Genomic DNA, 19,941 nt, shown 5'->3' with positions numbered 1-19,941 from the left:
ACTTAGTGAAGGAAATCTAATGCTTAAGGTAAGCAATCAGCTGCAAATCATCAGGTGAATATGTCCAGCTTTCAAGTTAGTAGCAGCCCTTCATCTGCGGGGTCTCCTTCCCTTCCTTACACAGCACTGAATGGAGCTTTATCAATATTTATCAATTACTCATGGGCAAGATGTCAGAAAGTTCAGCAGCTCAAAGACACAGGCAGCTCTTGCGAGATATGCAAGAAATAGGTTCCTAGGTGCATAACTGAGAGGAACGGTTCACATTTCTTTATGAAAGATAACTGATTTGAAATCCTTAGGAGCTAAGAACGGACCCCAAATCCTGACAAATCTCATTGTAAACCGTTCAGAATGGCTTTCATATGCCAGCATCTATCTGGGTCTGTACTGTTGTGTGTCTGTTCAATGTACCTGGACAGGCTGGTTACAACAGCATGTAGATTTCTACTCCTCCTTTATGGCAAAGAAGGGGAAATGTATCTGATAGATTTTGGATGTCTTACAAGTCTTGATATATTTTAATCCTGTGCTATGTGGCTACAAAAGTAGAGAATGCTAGTAAGAGTTTGAAGTTTTATCCCCATGACAGAATTATTTTTAACTTGCCATGAGGGGATATTGCACTTTGTAGAACTACTAAAAAGGCATGTCGGTGGGCAGCAGGGAGAAGAGCTGCCTGTTTGCCTTCTCTCCAGCTGCCGAGCTTTGGTGATGCTTATCCTTACAGAAAGGAGAGGGACCACAGTGCCTGAGGAAGGCCCAGCACAAGGTACTTGCTGGCAAAGCACGGAGGAGAGCAGTCAGCAAGAGGGTACAAAGGGGGGAGAAACTCTGGTTGAAACAGGGAACCTGTCTCTGCAGAAAGAAAGCCCACAGCCACATTTCAGAGGCTACATGAAAGAGTTTTCATGATGTCTTCTCTGGGTCCCTCTGTGCTTGATTTACACAAAATGTGACTGTGAATTGCTCCTAGACTTCAGAGGAATGGGGGTCTGCAACACCACTGTGCAAAGGCCACATTTTCAAACCTTTTGAACACGGCTCTCCCAGCAGATCTGAGGCTTCCTCATTTACGGTTTCCTTGCTCTATTATAACACACAAAGTTTGCATGGAAGCCCTTTGGCATGTTTTTACTTCAGGAGAAAGGGAGGAAGGAGGAAAATCCGGTGCTGCTGCTGGCTGAGTCACAGTCCCCTGAGCCATGGAGAAAGGTGTAGCCTCCAAACGGACTGTGCAAGATGCTCATGGTCTAGTCTGTGCTAAAAAAGAAAAAAAAAATCAACTACGCAATCTTTCATACAATTGCTAACATGCATACTAGGTAAGTACTTTTCACATTCTAGTATCTTTGGAATGATGCACTTTGGCTCAAGCCTTTCAATTCTGGTCTCAATACAATGGGGACTCAGTTAGGTCTAGGGGACACATTTTTGAAAACAGATTCCTGTAATGAGAATTTAACAACATGCAACATCACTGTCATGCTTTTTCTGCCTTAGAGAAAACTTAACAGAAGACCTGTATTGTTACAGAGTTAAGGTTCAAAATATTAATACATCAGACAGAAGACAGAAGCAAATACATACACTTCCTCATAGTGTTAACCTAAGTGCAAATACACATGCAGCCTGCTATCGTCTAAGCCTGACAGAAAGTTTTAAAGCAAGGAAGCCTCAGATGGGAATCCCCCCTCTCCAGGCTCCCTATGAGCCCTTCCCTGAAGTCTGGAGCATCATCAGTAGGAAGGAGACTGGAGGCTAAAGGCAGGCAGATGTTCCTAGATGATAATTAATCATCCCTATGCTGCTCAAGGATTCTTGGCTGCCAGTAACTGTAGAAGCTGAATTATTTTCTGGAGCACTCCCTTGCCTGTTGAGGAGCAAGATTTGTGGGAGGTTTGCTTTTAGTAAAGCAGCGGATGTGGCTGAGGCCATCGGACATGTGTTTGAGCAGCAGAGCCTATCTATAGCAGGAGCTAAAAACAGCACGGGCAGGTGAGCCCCTGACAGCACAGCGTGGTGCAGCCGCCCTGCCAGAAGGACAGCCAGCTACGGCCCTCGCTGCTTCTTGTGGGCAGGGAGTAGTCAGAAACGTACATCCCTAATAGCCCTGACTTCCTCGTGATCCCTGGGAAAAGTAAAGCTCGAGGATAATCCCTGTTAGCACAGGCAGGAGTCCTTTCCCTGCCCCTCACAGATACTCTCCCCCCATCCCAGCTCCAGTTTCTGACTGGATTCCAGGTAGAAGAGATGAAGATGAGACCTAGCTGGCCCTGAAGCATAAACTAAAAAGGGAAAATGTTCATATAATTCCTTTTCCCCTCAAATTCCAAGTATAAACAGAAGTTGAATTCTTTTTGCTTCTCTTCTTTTCTGGACCGGAAAAGGAGCTGGTAGTCTCTGAGAACACAGAGGTAAAAATGAACTCATCCCCCAATTTTAGTGAGACTAATGCTGGCAGAGGCACTGCAGCACTTGTTTTCCTGCTCGCAGTGGTATCCTACCTATAAATCAATAATTATAATTCTTGGCTTGATCTCTCTGGTGTGATGAAGTTGGAACGACATCTGATGCTGCTGACAATGTGCCGCATTAAAGCAGCAGCTGTAAAGTCACAGAGCATGAAGTGTGCACGAGATGCACCTGGGGGGCAGCTGGTGGGGAACAAAGGCCAAGTGCTGGCCTCTGCTCTGACCCTTCAAAAAGAAGGAGGCTAAAGCCAATTATCAGTCACAGGCCAGAGAAACAGGCACCTTCCTCCCCTTCTGGGAATAAAGGCTGGTCAGTCAGCTCCAGAGAGTTTGGGGGCAAATGTACACCACGGGTAGAGATGTTATGGTGCTAGTCAGTCAGAGCAGCAGGCACGATCTTGATGGAGCTTTCTGGCTGTTATACCAAAAGTGAATACAGCCATTTCCCCAATCAAAGGTTCAAGATAATTTTGAGTGTTATTAAGAATACTTAATCTACTACAAAACATGGTTTTAGGCTGAGGCTAACAAAGATTAAAACAATATCCAGTGCGAATTTTGCAATCTCAAAGTGCTGTTCCTTTTTGATTAACTCCCGAAGGCTGCTGCAGGAATAGCTGCAGGTAAGAGGCTAGGAAAACACGAACAATAGCTAGATTTAAAATCAGAGAGTGCAGAGCTCCCCAAACAATCCCAAATAAATTCATTCATCTGAAAAGCATGATGGAGAAATAAAAGCAGGAGGACGAGATGGGATATAGCTTAAATTTGCTTCCTTAGAGGGACAGCTGATACTGGCACCCATCCAGACATGTAGTTTAAAGAGGCTGAAAGACAATATTGAAAAATAAATCAGACTGAAGTATAGATGCGTTGGTGTGCTGAGAGTGTGTAAGGGATTCTGATGGGCAGGGGAAATGGGCAGAGCTTCTGACATTATGAAGGAAAAATTAAACCCATTCTTCACTGGCTGTGATTAAGAGTACAAGTCTAAGCTATGCTGGAAGACAAGTGCAGCTGAATCTATTAGCCTTGTCTCTATTCAGTAGGTAAGGCACTTTCCTGCCTATTTATTATGCTAATAAATCTGGGAATACTGTGAAAATTAAAGAAAAAATGGTTGGTGATGTTGGTCTGGCCTTAGGATACCTCACCCACCCTTTTTGGATAATTAGTTTTGTTGGATTGACATTGATCCTGGGCAAAATAATAGGGGGAAAAACTGATACAGCATTACACTACAGAAGTGTTAAAAGGGAAGGGATCAATGTAAGGTTTGGAAAGCTTCCTTGTTAAGCAAAACAGATCTTTGTTTTTGCTGACATGACAAATCTGATAAAGTATATGTTTAATAAACTTAGCTTTCCTAAGATGTTTGACTTTGTTATGACCAGAAAATACTTCTGTACAGCATTAGACAGGTACATACCAGGTAAAAAAACTGTGGTGCAGCTGAGAGATATGAAGATCACTAACGTACACTAATCTAGCTGTCCTTGTGGAGTCACTGAGTAGACGTGCTCCCACCGGGGCTCTGCACTATTCCCACAGGGCAGATAATGAAAGCTCTCACCATTCGGAGAAACCTGCACCATCAGGTAATCTGGGCTCTGTCAAATTTGGCCAAAGAGAAAGGATGGTGAATTACCACTTGGGTGGGAGCTGGGGAAGAAGAGGAAGGGGAAGTAGATCTTCAAAAGCAACTTGCTGTGAGCAGGGTTAGGCACCTTAGTGGGCAAGCACCTGCACGTGCAATCCTGATATGCCAGAGTAAAGAGGAGTTATGGAAGTAGGTAATGGGAGACCAAATAGCATCTCTGTATGAGGCACTGCATATAGCATACTGAAACGGGATGTGCAGTTCTGATCATAATGTTTTAAAAGCATGATGAAAAGCTAGTGATGTAGCTTGTAAATTACCTGAGAGATAAAAGAAAATGTCTAAGAAAGAACAACTTCAATAGCTTAGTTTCCATCTCAGCAGGCAATCAAGGGGTGACTTGTTCAAAACATGCTTTCCCTTCCTTCATGGGAAGGAGGTACTGGGGTTTTTCAGTTCAGTGGGGAAAAAACAAACAAAACAACAAAAACACAGCAAGACTGAGTAGTTCCTAGTTGGAAAGAAGAGCATTTCTTTGATTTTGCTTAGCAGTGGTGATGAACTGCTGAGTGAACTCCCAAGGGCAGTAATGGAAGAGCTGTTCAGGGAGCAGCAGCCATGAACAGCTCCATAAAGGAAAGGGAGCTGGGTGTGCCAGCAGGACAGGCAGGGTGGTCACCTCACTCAAAAGGGGTGCAGTCCCACGTAGGGTGAGCATGACCAGGTTCATCCAACAGTCCAGGTCACTAGACAAGTCCACAGCGGTGAGTCAGGTCTGAGGTCGAGCCTGGAAGTCAAGACAGAAATTCAGGGGGGGTACCTGATCCCATCATGCCAGACACTGTGGAACTGCTGCGAAGCTTAGACTGAAGGTGTCACCTAGAAATCACCTCCTTTGAGGGGTTTCTTACGCTTCTGATTAAAGGCTGAACAGCTGCAATACAGATTAGCCTGAAGCCCAAGCAGACAAATCCCCAGGAACTGAGGGAGGATTTTGATGACTTCACATCTAGGGTTCATATTTTATGGCATCCACATTCAATTCCCAAAGGACAAAATTTTGTGTGCTATATTGAAGAATAGGCTGGGCGATATAATCTGAAATTAAAAAAAAAAAGCAAGGTGAATATTTCAGCTTTTTTTTTTTTTTTTTTGGTTGTTGTTTTTCATGGAGAGGCAGAGAGGCAGAAGAACCCTTATATAAGAAGGGCATTAAATCAATCACTTAAGTGGGGTCCCCATCCCCAGACCTCTTACATGCTTGAAGTTAAGGAAGGCTTTTGTGATTATAGGGGAAACATCCCAATTTCAGCATGATGGGAAACCCCTCAGTGTCCTAGAAATAACAGGCCTTTAGCAGTTTATATTTATTTAATGTATTTGTCTTTTAACTACTGCAATGTAATTCCACCTCTAAATATGTAGGTAAGGTTCTGGAAATAAGAATCTGATTACTTGCAATGTGCCCAGCTGTTGCTGCAGCTCCCAACATCTTTCTTCTGTCCAGCTGTGGCAGAGCGGGCAATAACCACTCTCTCCTGTCCTTGATCTCTGCAATGCCCGGGGTCGAGCAAGTGGACGAGTTCCAAACTACGCAAAGCTGTTAACCCCAGTTGTTGAGCAGTTTCAAATGCAATGGTTGCATAAATCTCTGGCACTTCTCCCGGGCATCGATCCTGTACTCCAATAAGCCTATTTGAGAGCCAGAGAGGGCTTTTTTTTTTCTTTTTTTCTTTTTTTTTTCTTTTTTTTTCAAGTTCATTGAGATCATCTGGGATTTTTCTCATAACATTTTTGCTCACGGAGATAACATGGTGTTCTTAAAACTTCTAGCAGTCCAGATGTGGTCTCAGATTCGGCCATCTGGCTGCTGCAGCTCAGGAATCTTTAATTGATTCTTGTCAAAGTGCTCTGAAGGTCATTCATCTGCTTACGCAGGATACTGTAAATCCTGGCGAATATTTTTAGCGATCTAAGTAATTTATGAGAGGTTCTGTTCAAAATATGCAACGGTGAAACTGTTCCAGACCTAGCCGTGACACAGCAGTACCTGCAGGACGGGAGATGCAGTGTTTGAGTGATGTGATTTGTGAAAGCAAGGTCTGTAAGTATCTCTTCCAAGTAGGTAGTGGTCAAACAGCTGGCTACCACCCAGCTTTTCCTTCAGAAGTTTTGGCCGTGCTGTTTAGTTCCAATTTTCAGTTTTCCTTTGTGCTATTTTGATGGTCACTGCACTGAAACTGCTCTTCTGTACTTTTCTTAACCTTGTAGGTGCTTTCTGGCAATACATTAGCTCCTGAATGTAGTTCAGAATAAATGTTTACATTAATGTTCGTAAAACAAAATAGGGAAAAAAATAGCCACATTCTAGTTTGGAACTGCACCATATTAAATGAAAAAAAAATCTTATAGAAATCGGCTGATAGATTTGAAGTCTACAACAAAGTGTTATACATGATGCTAATAGTAAATAGTGGTGATAATAGTAAAGCTTGTGTGGTCTGCATAGTGTTCAAAAAGACTCAGGGGAAAAACAGAAGATCAGGGCTGCTCAAGAGTTGTGATCTTTAACTAATGGGGGAATCTTGTTATATACTTAAGATGGCTGTGCAAGATGCTTTCGTTATAAATGGTGCTGATCAGTCAAAAAATGGGTTGTTTGCTGCTTTATTTACCCGTTGGCTTGTTAATGGAGATTAACTGTAGACCATTTGTCATTTGTTTTTATGCACAGAGTAGATGTGTCAAGGAAATTCATGGGGTACTGCTGAGAGCTAACTTTGAATGTAATATTTGTGTAACACAGACAAAAATGCCTTACAATGCAAAATCATATTTACTCTGTATCACCGGCACAGTTCTGAAACAAGGCTCTGAAAGCCTAAATAGCAGAGTTGTATTAATACATGCAAAATAATTTTCATTTGCAGACTTAGTTGTTTTGTACTCTTTCCATTCCTATTCTTCTTTATTTTGCTGTTGTACTATTTTGGACATATTAAAATTAGTGAAGTGTTCGTTTTTATTGCTGCTATAGGATGGACATTTAATGCTTTAAGGGTTAATTCTGACTTAATTTAGCCCAGCATCAGCCCTTTCCAGATAAATGAACCTAACAAGACTGTCATTTAGATTTAATATCAGGAGCTATTTGCCAGTGAAGTAAGGCAAAGCATCACTCAGGGTCTATCCAAATTGTCTGTCTTCATGATCACTGTAATCTAAATTACATCCAAATTACTAGAGAATAGTTTAGTAATACAAAAGGAGCTGTAGAAGAACTGGGGCTAAAATTCTCTCTTTTTTGTGTTAGAGCAGTGAAATATTAAAGCTACATCAATGCCCTTGTCACTACTAAAATTTCAGTTGAACAGTGTAATGTCAGCAATCAGCAAACCTTTGCTGGATGCAGAGGCATCAGTGAAGTGTTAGCTGCTGAAATGGTATCTCTTAGTATAAATGCAAATCTTCAGAACTTCTGCCCTTAATTAGTTTTGACCACTCAAAGTATCATCTGTGAAGCCATTTATGCCACTTAGGCTTGTTAGCTGAAGGTCATTGATCTTATAAAGAGCTAAGATGTTGGCTGCTGTTGGCTGCATTGGCCTCTGTCAGGCACAGCAGCTCGCGGCTAAGTGTGTAACTCTTCCACAGGACAGCAAAGGATGCTAAAATCAGATGTAAAATACAAGTTTATTCAAAATGTTGATGATGATTAAAACTTGCACTCATTTCTGAGCCTGCATATTTATGTGCAGCACCTCCTACCTTACTATTCTTATTTTTGGTAGGGGATTGACAGAGAGGTGAGGATATTACTTCAGCATTGTCTCCACTACTCCTGACAATCCGTAAAGGCTGAAAAATCAGGGCATGAGTTGGTCGATGTGCAGCACCATGGGTGTGGATAAGCCTCTTAACTCTTGCCTTTTGCTTCCAGTTCAGTCCATTTGCCTTCACCCCGTGACATCTAAGCTTCATATCAACTTCTCTGAGCTGTGGTGTTTTTTCCCCACTGTGCCGTATGGTGAAGGAACGCCCTGGACTTCACAGCAGGACCTAAGGGGATGTTATCTGCTTGGACTGTGGTCTGAGCAACTCCTGCGTCTGGTACCCAGGAGGACAGATAGCAGGAAATTACTATTAATTTTGCAGTTAATGAATAACACAAATGGACACCAGGCTCTTTGCAGCCTCCTTTTGTATCCAAAGACAGAATGAAGTAAATACATAGAATAACTGCAAGGAACAAGCTGCACTGTTGTGGCTATAGGATTAAAGGATGTGTTTTTTTTTTCCCCAAGAGGATCCCAGATGGAGTGGATAACTGCTTTGTTATCCAGGCTGTCGTCTTATATTTTGGAATTAATTTTTTCTAACTTGCTTTTTAGGTACATATGAAATACCTTACCCTAGCTTGTTATTTTGCTATTAAACAATGAAGACTTACTGTGAGAAGGCACAATGCAATTGTTTTGCTATTTTTGTTGTGGTGGCTTAGGTTAATATATATATTTTTTTAAACTTGGGTAGCATAACTCTCTGCTGGAAAACTATTCTGATGCTTCAGGGAAGATTTACTGACAGTTTTGAGCTAGCATTTTCAGACAAGGAAATTCTACTGTGAAACAAACAAACAAACACATAAAATGTTAACTACGTCCAGTTTGTAATTTCCTGTGAGTAAGCCAGGCCTAACATAATGTAACAGGGCTGGCATAGCTGGAGTGAGTGGAGATGACATTATCACAATTGATTATAGAAATGAGATTGGAGTCCTGTGACCTTCCTTCTTTAAACAAACAAAAAAATGTGTATTTTTTTCTTAAAGATCATTGAGAGAGGCACATCAGGATTTTACTCTCTACACCATTGGTGTAAGTTTGTTCTTTCAGCCTGACACTCTTGCTCCACAACTCACTTTGCCATCTTTCTTTACTGTGGATGAGATGCCTGCACTTCTGAGTGTGATTCCTCCATCTTGCTGAGGGTGGAATGAGTTGCCTTTGAGGTGTTTATTCCTTGCCACTGGCAGCAGATTAGTTCAAAGATCTAGCCTAAAACAGCTGATATTAGCCTCAATCAGTGCTGTATTTTAAAATAGCATAAGTGGGAGGAGTATTGAGGGTCACTAATTATAATAGAGTATGCTCTACAGGGTTGTTTCTGATAGTTTTCTATTTTAGATGTGAAATTCCAGTGACCCCCCCTTTCAATTACACCTAGTATGTACCACTGTAAATCAGTTACATCTGATTTACTTGACATCAAACTTTTTGCTGTTGTATTACCCTGATGAGAAGTAAATGCCACCACAGATTTCAGATGGGACTGAAACTGCCTGTCCTCAAACAGGAAGGAAGCTTGTACGTCTTGGGTAACTCATAAAACTCAAGGGATCTTTTCATCTGCAAAAAGTTATTTATTAATAACATATCTATAAACAACTTCATTAATGTCAGCCTCCGAACTAGCTTGTTATAAACACGCCAGGCTGTAAACTAGATTTACCTTTTGGATCTGGTTTCAAGCATAGTATATTAGCTCCAAAGACAGCTCCCATTTTCTCAGCTCCTCTTGAGGCTATGTTAATAAATACCAATATAAAAGAGAAAAGAGGCTATAGAAGTGAAAAGAATTTAGATGCCATCAGTAATGGAGAAAGGTTGATGGTATGAGTGGCAAAGGCTAAAAACTTTATAAAACATTGGTATCTCAAATGTGTTATGTTGAAAGCTAGAATCCATCTGGGACAGATATAGGAACAAGAATCACACTCTGGGAGTGGTGGTGGGAAGATCTGCATTCATTGTTTTAAAATGCATGTGGGGCCAAAACTACACGCAGATACTAGGGGCTGTTGTATGAGGGGCAGAGATCCTATAGGAGAAGGTCCCTAAACTTTACGATTAAGCTAGAGTCTTACCGTCACAGCACAGACACCGCAGCTTTACATCATAACAGTCAGTCAACTTCAGAGAAAAGGTTTCATAAATATTTATTAAAATCTTATATACCTTCTGAAAATGGACTAGAAATTCAAAATTGGTAGGGAAGAGAAGATTCTTAACAGCTCATTTCCCAGTGTTGCAGTTTTCCTGGCTATAATATTCTTCAAAGTGTTATGAACAAGATAAGATGAAAAAGACTTTCAAGGTCTAATTTTTCAAAAATACTGATCATTGAGATTTTGAAATAACATGGTGTAGAGACAAATCTGCGATCTGGTTGAGAAGTAATGAAAACCTACTGCTCTGAAGAAAGCATTAAGAGCTGGGAACAACCACTACATAAGACTTAGCAGTGTTAATGCTCCCATCCCGAAGCAGAAGAAAACCGGGTGTGAATGCTGTTGGTTGCAACACTTGGTTGTGTTTGCTCCGAACATAAAATACCACAAATGCAACAGAGGTTAGTGTAGGAACAAGCTGAAGCACACACTGTCTTGGTGGACTGTTTTCCTTCCTATTTGAACTTCATTTTAGACCACTCACGCTGTTGGCATCCCCTTAGAGTGCAAACCATGTTAGCGTGTCTGAAATATCGCGTGATTCTCCCTCAAGGATAAAATACTTTCTGAAATTGTAATAAACGGGATGGGATTGGGAAAACAGATGAGAAGGAGCAAAAAGTTCCTGCAAAAAGACTGCTGGTGTTTTGGGTTGGTATTCATTTTACATATTAAGGACAGTCCCAATAAGTTGTTTTGATTCTCTTCCCTCCTGCCCTCCAACCTGGGCTTGTGCTTTGAGCAACCTGTCCTTGACCTTTCTATTTAGCTGTTAATACCTCGCCCAACACCAGGCAGCAAGGACAAAACATGGCATAAGTTCAACTCATTCAAACACTTTTTTAAGTAAGTTTTTTTTTTTCCCTTATGAAGCATTTTTGTATGGAAGGATACCATATGGCTCTAGGTTAACAAACCCTTTATAGAAATACTGCTTCCTTTCCTGTTTAAATGAGTAAAGATTCCCATCAGCATTCATAAAGTGTTTCCCTATACATTAAGCAATGTAAAAAAGCTAAAGTGTTTTGGCCACCTTCCAAGCATTAGGAGAAACTCAATACTTGGTAGTTTCTAAATGGAAAGAATTAAAATTAGCATCATGCTGTCTTCTTATATTGTAGGAGATTTTTCTCATGCTTTGATTATTGGCTAAAGGATACTGTTCCCCTCTCTGTCTAGTAAAATTTCATCCTTCTGCATCCACCTACACTATCTAAAGGGCATAGATTAAAAAAAGTCTAGATCTTTAAGAGATCTAATGCTTTTCTCATTTTGCCAAATAATTTCCATTTTGTTCCTAAGTGCATTCTAATTTGCATTCTAATTTGGGGAGGGAGCAACATTTTTGTTTATCTGCTTAAACTCAAAATTCAAAAGGCACTTGCTGTTCAAAATGAACACTGAACATCCCTCCATCACGTTATGTGATTGTGAAGTATATTGCAATGCCCACTGATAGGTTATTTTCTAAATCTTAACTGGGCAACTAGCCTCCTGTCAAGCAGAATAGGTTCAAATACTGCTAATCTATTTGCATATATAGACTACATATACTGATAAGCTATTCGCATAATGCAGACTCATTCTACCCTCAGTATATAGGTCAGTATAATAGTGAGGATATAATTCAATTTCTAGCTTTTCTAGCATAACTAGCATTATCTTGATGTTTGGGTGGATTTTAAGGTTTTATCTTGATGATTTAAAAATCTAATTTTTGTAGGTGAACTGTTTTATGAGCACAGCTTAGTACTGTAATCTTTAGATCCCATAATAGATGTCATTATTAGCAAATCTTATTTCCTGTATGGAATATTCCTGTAATCGAGAATCCCCTTTAAATTCAAACATATCCTGCTTGGCTTTAAGTCATTAATTGTATTTAATATGAAAATGATAAAGAGCTTATGGAGGTTGCTAATTTTAGTATGTGGAATGCATATATATTTCCTATCTGAATTTCTGACCTGTCCTTTGCTGTATACCAGATACTTTTCATTTCCATAGGTCTGTAATGGATATCTGAGTATTTATGCACTATTTATTTCCAAAGTCTTCTGAAGATCTGCTTAATGAGCATATTCAAGCTGTCATTTCCAAAGCTACTTTGCGAGTCAGAGAACAACATCCTCTCAAATATTTTATGAAATAATTATTTTGAATCTGTAATTTAAAGAAATATAAGGAAAGAATTAATTTATTCTTGGTGTTGAGTTCAGAGATGCAAATCAGATCAGACTGGTTTGGGCTGTAAAGCAAGAGCCTTCCTGGACAGAAAAACTGGGGCTGGCCTGGGGAAGCAAAACAATCCTTTTTCTCTGTAATGGAAACATTACCTGGAGAATGAGCTGTTGGGATAGCATTTTTCTGGGAGATTAGAAACACTCGTGGTTGGTGTTGGATGAGCAAAATAAAGGGTAGGTGAGGCTGAATTTTGAGCTTACTGAAGTCAATGAAAACTTCACTGCTTGCTTTAACAAGGGCAGGATTTACCCTCATTTTAAAAATAATTAACTATGCAAAATGTAATTAACAACGGAGTCTAATTAGCTACCTTTGCAAAGTGTGGCTTTATTGTGACAGGTTTTAGTTGCTCTGTCCTTCATTTTTCTTAACACTGTGAGTTGCTTTTCCAACACCACCTCTGCAATTGAGCTGTGTCAGCTGTACAATGCGCTGTGACTCACAGGTTGAAGACTCTTTCCACAAAGAAAAACTGTCATGAGAGAAGGACTTGTTGAAGCTCTGTGTGTAAGCAATATTCTTCATTTAAGATCAGGGCTAAGTGAAAAGGAGGGGCAGGGTTAATTTAGTTCTGTTTAATATTAGAACAATACAGTTTCCAAACTCAAATGGGTATGTGTCACTGCCTAATCAAGGTAGGAGTGAAATCACCTTGGAAGTGTGGATGAATGTGAAGGCTTGGGGTTAGAATAAAGATATGTAGAGAAAAAGATGAGAAACAGCAGGGCTGTGACCACTGCAGGTGAGAAAGGACCAGAAAGCCATGCATGGAGGCAGGAGATGTTTCATTGTCCTAAAGAGACATAAGGAAAGAAGTTTGGGATTTTGATGGCAAGGAGTTTGGGGTTTTGAATAAAAAAGCTGCTTCCATTGTTTGGTTGTTCTGCTTATGTAAATTTATTTTATTATTATTATTATTATTATTATTTTATTTTTTCCCCTCAGTAATTAAAATGGCTAGTAGAAAGCATCATTATGACTATTTAGAAATACTGGTGTGGGGGGGGGGGGAAGGAGAAGAATCCTTTTATGTCCTTGCTCTGTCCTGTTTTCCCTCTGAAGAAAGCACTGGTGTGGAATAAATGTACTGACCAATGTGAACTGATGGCATTCATTGCAAATAATATAATAAAGAAGTAATGGGCCTCATCATGATCTTTTAATTGCATAAAACTGAAATTTTGGCCAACAGTCCAGTTCAGAGTGTCTTAAAATAACAAAAGCTACTTGTAAAAATTTCTCACTTTCTTTGGGAAAGCTTTCAACACAGAGAATTAGCCAGGAAATTCTTTGTGACCTGTTTTAAACCCAGAGAGGACTGGATTTTGTATTTTGTGGATGATAACACACAAAGACTTCGAAACTCAGTGGGAGAGCTCAACACAAATGGCTCTTGAAAAAAATTACAAACAAAAAAAGCCATTGTCTCGCAGCGAACAGTTGGGCACTGCTCTTACAGAGATGGTTTTGTGTCCCTTTCACACGAGTAACAATTATTGAGAGAAAATGAGAGAAAAGGAATGTCCCACATTCTGCTGCTGATATAACAAGAACGGACTCCCTAGAGCTCACACATTTAAAATAATTATTAATTAGTAAAGATTTGACCGTTATACCTAGAACGCCTGCGGGTAGGGCAGGGTACTTGGTTATATGTAAACATATACTTTAATATTTGAGGTCCTTTATGAATAATAATAAAAACTTCTATTGTTTTGTTCATTGGTTCTTAAGGTTTTGGATTTAGGCACTTGAGAATGCAATTGTCTCATTTTTTTTTGGTGACTGATCCTGTCATTACTTATGATCTCATTTGCACAAGTGAAATAAAAACAAATATTGTGCTACCTAGATTGTTCAGAGACGCTTCTTTTCCTTCTGTCTGTTCTGCTTTAGATTATTAGTATTAGGTTATTAGTATTTAGCATTAGTTTATTCAGTTAGTTTCTGTTCTTTCCTGTCTCCTTAGACCTGTCTGACTGTAACTGCCAGTGCATGGAGGTGAGGGGAGGGCATCATCCATGCTAACAACCCTACGTTTTCCAGCCTTGCGTGTGTACCACTAACCTACTTTTCCTCTACCTCCTGTACTCCAAAAGTGCCTCTTCTCTGGTATGTCTCCTCCTCCACACTTACAGCAAAAGGGAGGTCTCCTGCCCAAAGCCAGGCATTTTTAGAACACACTCTATTGTTTGTAAGTGCTCTAATAAGTGCGACAGAGAATGAGATCCTGTTAGAAAGCATTCTGATATGTTTACTTATTGCTTTAGTCTGTTTTAATAGCGGTTTATACAATATACCTAGAAGCAGCTACATGTAAATGACTGACTTTGTCTGTCCATGGAAATTAGATTTTTTCATGTCCAGCCATTTTGCTGGAGGAAGCAAGAAAGAAGTGCGAGGGTTTTGACAGATTTGCAGTGAAAGCAAAGAGTTTTCGTCCACCTCACTAGCAGCCTGCCCTGCCATCCCGAGGATGTCGGTGTCTCTAAGGCAGGGACATCAGATCCACTTAATGATTTTCTTGGGTGTAAAGTAGGTTACTTGAGCAAGCTGGGCCACAAAGGATGACAGCTGGTGAACCGATTTTCAAGATCATATAATCTTGCTTTAAGGTGGAAATATGCATCAGAAGAGTAGAGTGCAAGAGTGGCTGTGGAGTCGTAGCACTTCACCTGTTTGGCTTGAACTTGCCTTCAGAAATCTGCCAGACATGTACATTACCACCCTCATTACGTTGGTCTGTCAGAAGTAAAACAACACATCATTGTTATTTAAACAACATCAGAATAACATAGTTATTGATGGATTTAATAGTGCGAATACTGTCTATAAAGATGAATTACAGGTTCCAGAGTCTTTGCATTTTCTGCTTATTAATGTAACTGAATTGTTTTTAATAATATCATCAAAATAATAATTTATGTTGTTTTACCAGGTATACTTTTATCTCTGAAAAATTTGGTGGGTACATAGTATTTTTGTAAATGAGAATGCCATTTTAGATTGCATCATGCTATTACAGTGCATTTGAAATGCAAATAAACATTATTCATCAGAAGTGAAATCTAAATCTGGAAAATACAAACTAATCCATAAATTCTTCAGAAGCATCACTATCTGTTGAATTTCCATGGTTACTGCACCCAAATATGTTTTGATTTTTGTGGAAGTGAGTGAGTACAGGAAGTTCCAGCTGAATATGAGAAGGCACTTCTTTACTATGAGCATTGGCACAGGTTGCCCTGAGAGGTTGTGGAGGCTCCTTCTCTGGAGATATTCAAAACCTGCCTGGACGCCATCCTGCACAATGTGCTCTAGGTGATCCTGCTTGGCAGGGGGGGTGGACTAGATGATCTTCAGAGGTCCCTTCCAACCTTGGCCATTCTGGAATTCTGTGGGTACCTGCTAATTGGGCCAATGATTCAAATCTAACAGGTTACCCAGTTATGCACTCTTCAAATTGTTCACATCAAGAGTTAAGAACAGAAGATTACTGCTGCTTGTTATTTAGTAAAAGTAAGAGATTTATCTGAAATAAATGCAAATGACCTTTCTGGAGAGCCAAACAAAAATGGCAAAGAATGCAGCACATGCAAAGCAGCTCTCTGATATCTGACTTGCAAATCAAGATCAATGGGCACCATGGTTTCAACCAAGTTTTACTAATGCCTTCTGGTTTGGACTCCATACATTGCAAAGTGTTTTTTATCACTACTCGCAATATGACAATATGACTACTTTGTTATATTTCCAGTCTACCAGGAAATAGGAGACTAAAACATTTCCCATCCTGGAGTGCTAGTTGCTGCTCAGACATGGACTAGCCAGAGTAGACATGACATGAAATGCATGACAAAACTTTCACTTCCCTGATATATAACATAAAGCTTTTGACATACAGGCATTTGGGCAGATTTTTCAAGGGAAACCACTTTTGTTTTTAAAGGTTCATATTTTGGAGTTTTGGAGAGTAACTTCTGGAAATACATTATTTCTGTATTTATTATATTCTATATTTTATATAAATTTTCAGGCAGATCAGAAACGTACAACTTTTCACTTAAGGTGACTGTGTCTTGATCCCATATTGGTCCATGGTGAGTCACAAGCTGAGCAGCTAGGTCATGGCAGCATTTTTCTGTTACTTGGAAAATGAACACCAAAAAAAAAAAATTCGCTCCACTTTACTGGTAATAATTACGACAATGTTTCTTAGAATCACAGAATGGTTTGGGTTGGAAGGGACCCTAAAGATCATCTAATTCCAGCCCCCTGCCATGGGCAGAGACACCTCCCACCAGATCAAGTTGCTCAAAGCCCCATCCAGCCTGGCCTTGAGCACCTCCAGGGATGGGGCAGCCACAGCTTCTCTGGGCAACCTGTGCCAGTGCCTCACCACCCTCTGAGTGAAGAATTTCCTCCTTATATCTAATCTAAATCTACTCTCTTTTAGTTTAAAGCCGTTAATCCTTGTCCTATCCCTACACTCCCTGACAGAGTCCCTCCCCATCTTTCCTGTAGGTCCCCTTTAGGTACTGGAAGGCCACTGTAAAGTCTCCTTGGAGCCTTCTCTTCTCCAGGCTGAACAACCCCAACTCCCTCAGTTTGTCTTCGTAGGAGAGGTGCTCCAGCCACCTGATCATCCTTGTAGCCCTCTGGATTGCTAAAACAAGTCCATGTCTTTTTTTTTTTTTTTTTTTTTTTTAATTCTTAATCATAATAAAATGATTTGCCTAAGTATGATAACCTTTGCCCAAATGCATGCAAATGGTCTTGGTTCTGTAGGAATTTTGTTGGTGTGCAGCCTGTGGTTGCACATGGGCCAAAACCCATTGTAGTCTCATCTGCCAAGCCCTTCTCCCACCTTTGGGCTCCATGAGTGCTGGAGAACTGCAGTCTACATGCTGCAAGATACTGTAATTTTGATTAATTTGCATTTTGCACTACTGATCCATTTTGTCATCCCCGGCACAGTTTCAGCTTCTCCCTTTGGCAAGGGGCGCGCCGCGTTGGCCTGCAGCCCCCCTCGGCCCCTGCCAATTCCCCACATCACCGCACCATAACAGCGGAACCTGCAGCTAAAATGACTGAAGGAAGTAAAGAGCAGAACAGCACTTTTTTATTTATTTATGTTTCTAAATCGATTTCTGGGTATAGTATGGTTTAGTGGAGGACTTGTTAGTGTTAGGTCAGAGGTTGGACTCGGTGATCTCGGAGGTCTCTTCCAACCTAGAAGATTCTGGGATGACGGAGGGCTGTGTTTTTGCTACTGTCTATTTGATTTTACTTTTTAATTTAATTTTATTTTGTTTTATTTTAAGCCGTGAGGCGGTGTCACACTTCAGGCCTTCACCATGCTGGGGGGGGGGGAGGTTGGGGGTCTGAGGGGGACCCCCTCCCTCTCCGCACTGCCCATCTATCTCCACTGCGCCGCTCCTCTCTATGGTGCGGCCCGCTCGGGGCAGGATGTCCCGCCTCCCTCTCCCCTCCTGATTGGCTGCGAGCCTCTCTGGCGTGCATAGGGGCCGGGCTGAGAAGGGGCCGAGCTCCCCCCCAGCTTCCAGTGTGGAGGGAGGGCGGGCGCGGGGAAGGCAGGGCCCGGCGCTGCCGGCGGACGAAGTGGGGGGGGGGGGGCGGGCGGGCGGGTAGCGGGAAGGAGGGGCGAGGATAACCCGGGGCCGAGCGGGGCGAGGCGAGGCGAGGAGCCGCCGGTGAGTGCGGGCAGCGCCTCCATCGGCTGCTGGGGGGCGGGACACACACACACACACACAGGGACCCCCCCGCACCCAGCCCCGGGATATGGCGGCGGCGGGGCGGGGGCCGTGCCCGGGCCTCCCTCGCTCCCTCCTCGGGCCCCTCTGGGTCCCCTCCCGGTGCCTCCGTCCCCGAGGGGCTCGGGGCCGCCCGGGGAGGCCTTCCTCGGGTGCAGGGGGAGGGGGTGGCCAAGGGTTTCCAACCCCCTGAGGCCCCCCCGGGGGGGTCGCTCGCACCCTAAATTATTCAGGGCCCCGGGGGAGCCGCCCCGAGATACCCCCTGGTTGGCTTTGTGCCGGGCTGTTATTTATTTTTCTGCTCGCTGCGTGCCGGGTTGCTATTTATTTGTCTCCTCCCGCAGCAGGTTGGGTCGCTCGGCCAGGAGGCTGGCGGAGGGAAGATGTCTTCTGAGGCGTTTTGTCTGGCTGCGCAGGCGAGGTTCGACTCCAAATGGTTGAAGACAGACCTACAGGTGAGGCGTTGGGAGACCTTCCAGGTGCTTTGCAGGCTGGGCTGCAAAAGTGAGGTGGCTTGCTGAAAGGAATATGTACCTGGTATCACACTGCACTTCACACACACAGGCGCACAGAATTTCTAGGTTGGAAGAGACCTCAAGATCATCGAGTCCAACCTCTGACCTAACACTAGCAGTCCCCACTAAACCATATCCCTAAGCTCTACATCTAAACGTCTTTTGAAGACTTCCAGGGATGGTGACTCCACCACTTCCCTGGGCAGCCTGTTCCAATGTCTAACAAAACTTGAGGGAACACTAAATTATTTTGAGCTGCAAATCTGTATTGTCAGTCCAGTCTCTTTTGCATAGAAACAAGCTGGACTACACGTGTGTGTTATCCTTGTGCAGTGCCAAAGCACACACCTGTGTACAGAGCGTTACTGCTAGAACAGAGTTCTTTAGGCTGCTGCCAAACTTCTGATCTTCAACCAAGTTCGTGGTTTTAATACACAAGAAAACTGACGTGAAAGACACTAGAAATCAACTTAAATTTTAAAGAGTTCAGATTAGCTGTTACCCCAATTGCTTGGGTAACAGGTGTAGGCTTCCTTTAGGCATCCTTTTCCAAGGGAGTAAATTTTGTATGGAGTCTGTCAAAGAGAGGTGGCTGAAATGGAACTGGTCTTTGTACTGGTATATGGTGAATTTTGCTATAGAGGATGACATGTTTACTTATCAAGATTGTGTGGTAGGGGAATGAGGATATTATCATGTTTGCCCAATTTGAGTTTGAAAGCAAAGAGGAAAATACAGAGAAGTTAGTGTTTTGGGTCAGTTACATTTGTTTTGGATGAAATGGGTAACTAGAGTAAGTCCTTGTGTTGTCTGTCTTCCTTCCTCCAGATGTAGCATAGAGATACCTTACTTTGAATAGGCTTTGCAAGTTCTTGCTCAAATCTCTGAAGTTCTTGTTGGGACAGGCCGGCTGGTGTTATTCCTTTGATAGATTTATTTATTTATTGCATCCTGAGTGACTTTACCCAAAAGTCCATCCTGCATAGGCTGGATGGTAGAGTTCAGCTGTCATTGTGTCTAGACAAAGGCCTGTTCTATGCACTTGTGACCCAAAAGCAAACTTTTTCCAGTATTTTACATCAAACAAGCTAAATCGGATTCTGAAGTGACAAGTTTAGTATGCAACCAACAGGGCTCTACTATACAATGTAAGGGCCATAAAATTACAGGGATCACCCTTGATCTGGCTAGATTAGTTCTGTCTCTTGTTTTTTATCCTTTCCAAAGGCCAAAGTTTCGGTTCAATGTTAGATGTTTTGGCTAAGGAGATGAATACACTTAGTACAAAACAATTGGAAGATGAATATATTAAGAGTTATAAAAA

General features: G+C 41.7%; 1 protein-coding gene across 4 annotated transcripts in view; it reads left to right on the top strand.

The window, feature by feature from the left end:
• The first annotated feature begins 17,985 nt into the window (after window positions 1-17,985).
• The window catches only part of HERC2 (HECT and RLD domain containing E3 ubiquitin protein ligase 2), a 110,405-nt gene continuing 108,449 nt past the window's right edge, over window positions 17,986-19,941 (top strand). For 3 of the 4 annotated variants that reach the window (XM_084303368.1, XM_084303369.1, XM_084303366.1), the window contains exons 1-2: window positions 17,986-18,042; window positions 18,447-18,557. In XM_084303368.1, the coding sequence (XP_084159494.1) occupies window positions 18,486-18,557 (72 nt within the window). In that variant the 5' untranslated portion in view covers window positions 17,986-18,042; window positions 18,447-18,485. The remainder of the gene's footprint in view (window positions 18,043-18,446; window positions 18,558-19,941) is intronic. The other variant, XM_084303367.1, reaches the window with a different exon arrangement.

This window comes from Netta rufina, assembly GCF_964035555.1.
Source record: "Netta rufina genome assembly, chromosome: 1".
Taxonomy (NCBI): Eukaryota; Metazoa; Chordata; class Aves; order Anseriformes; family Anatidae; genus Netta; species Netta rufina.
The sequence above is the reverse complement of the archived record's forward strand: the minus strand, read 5'-3'. Positions and strand labels throughout refer to the sequence as shown.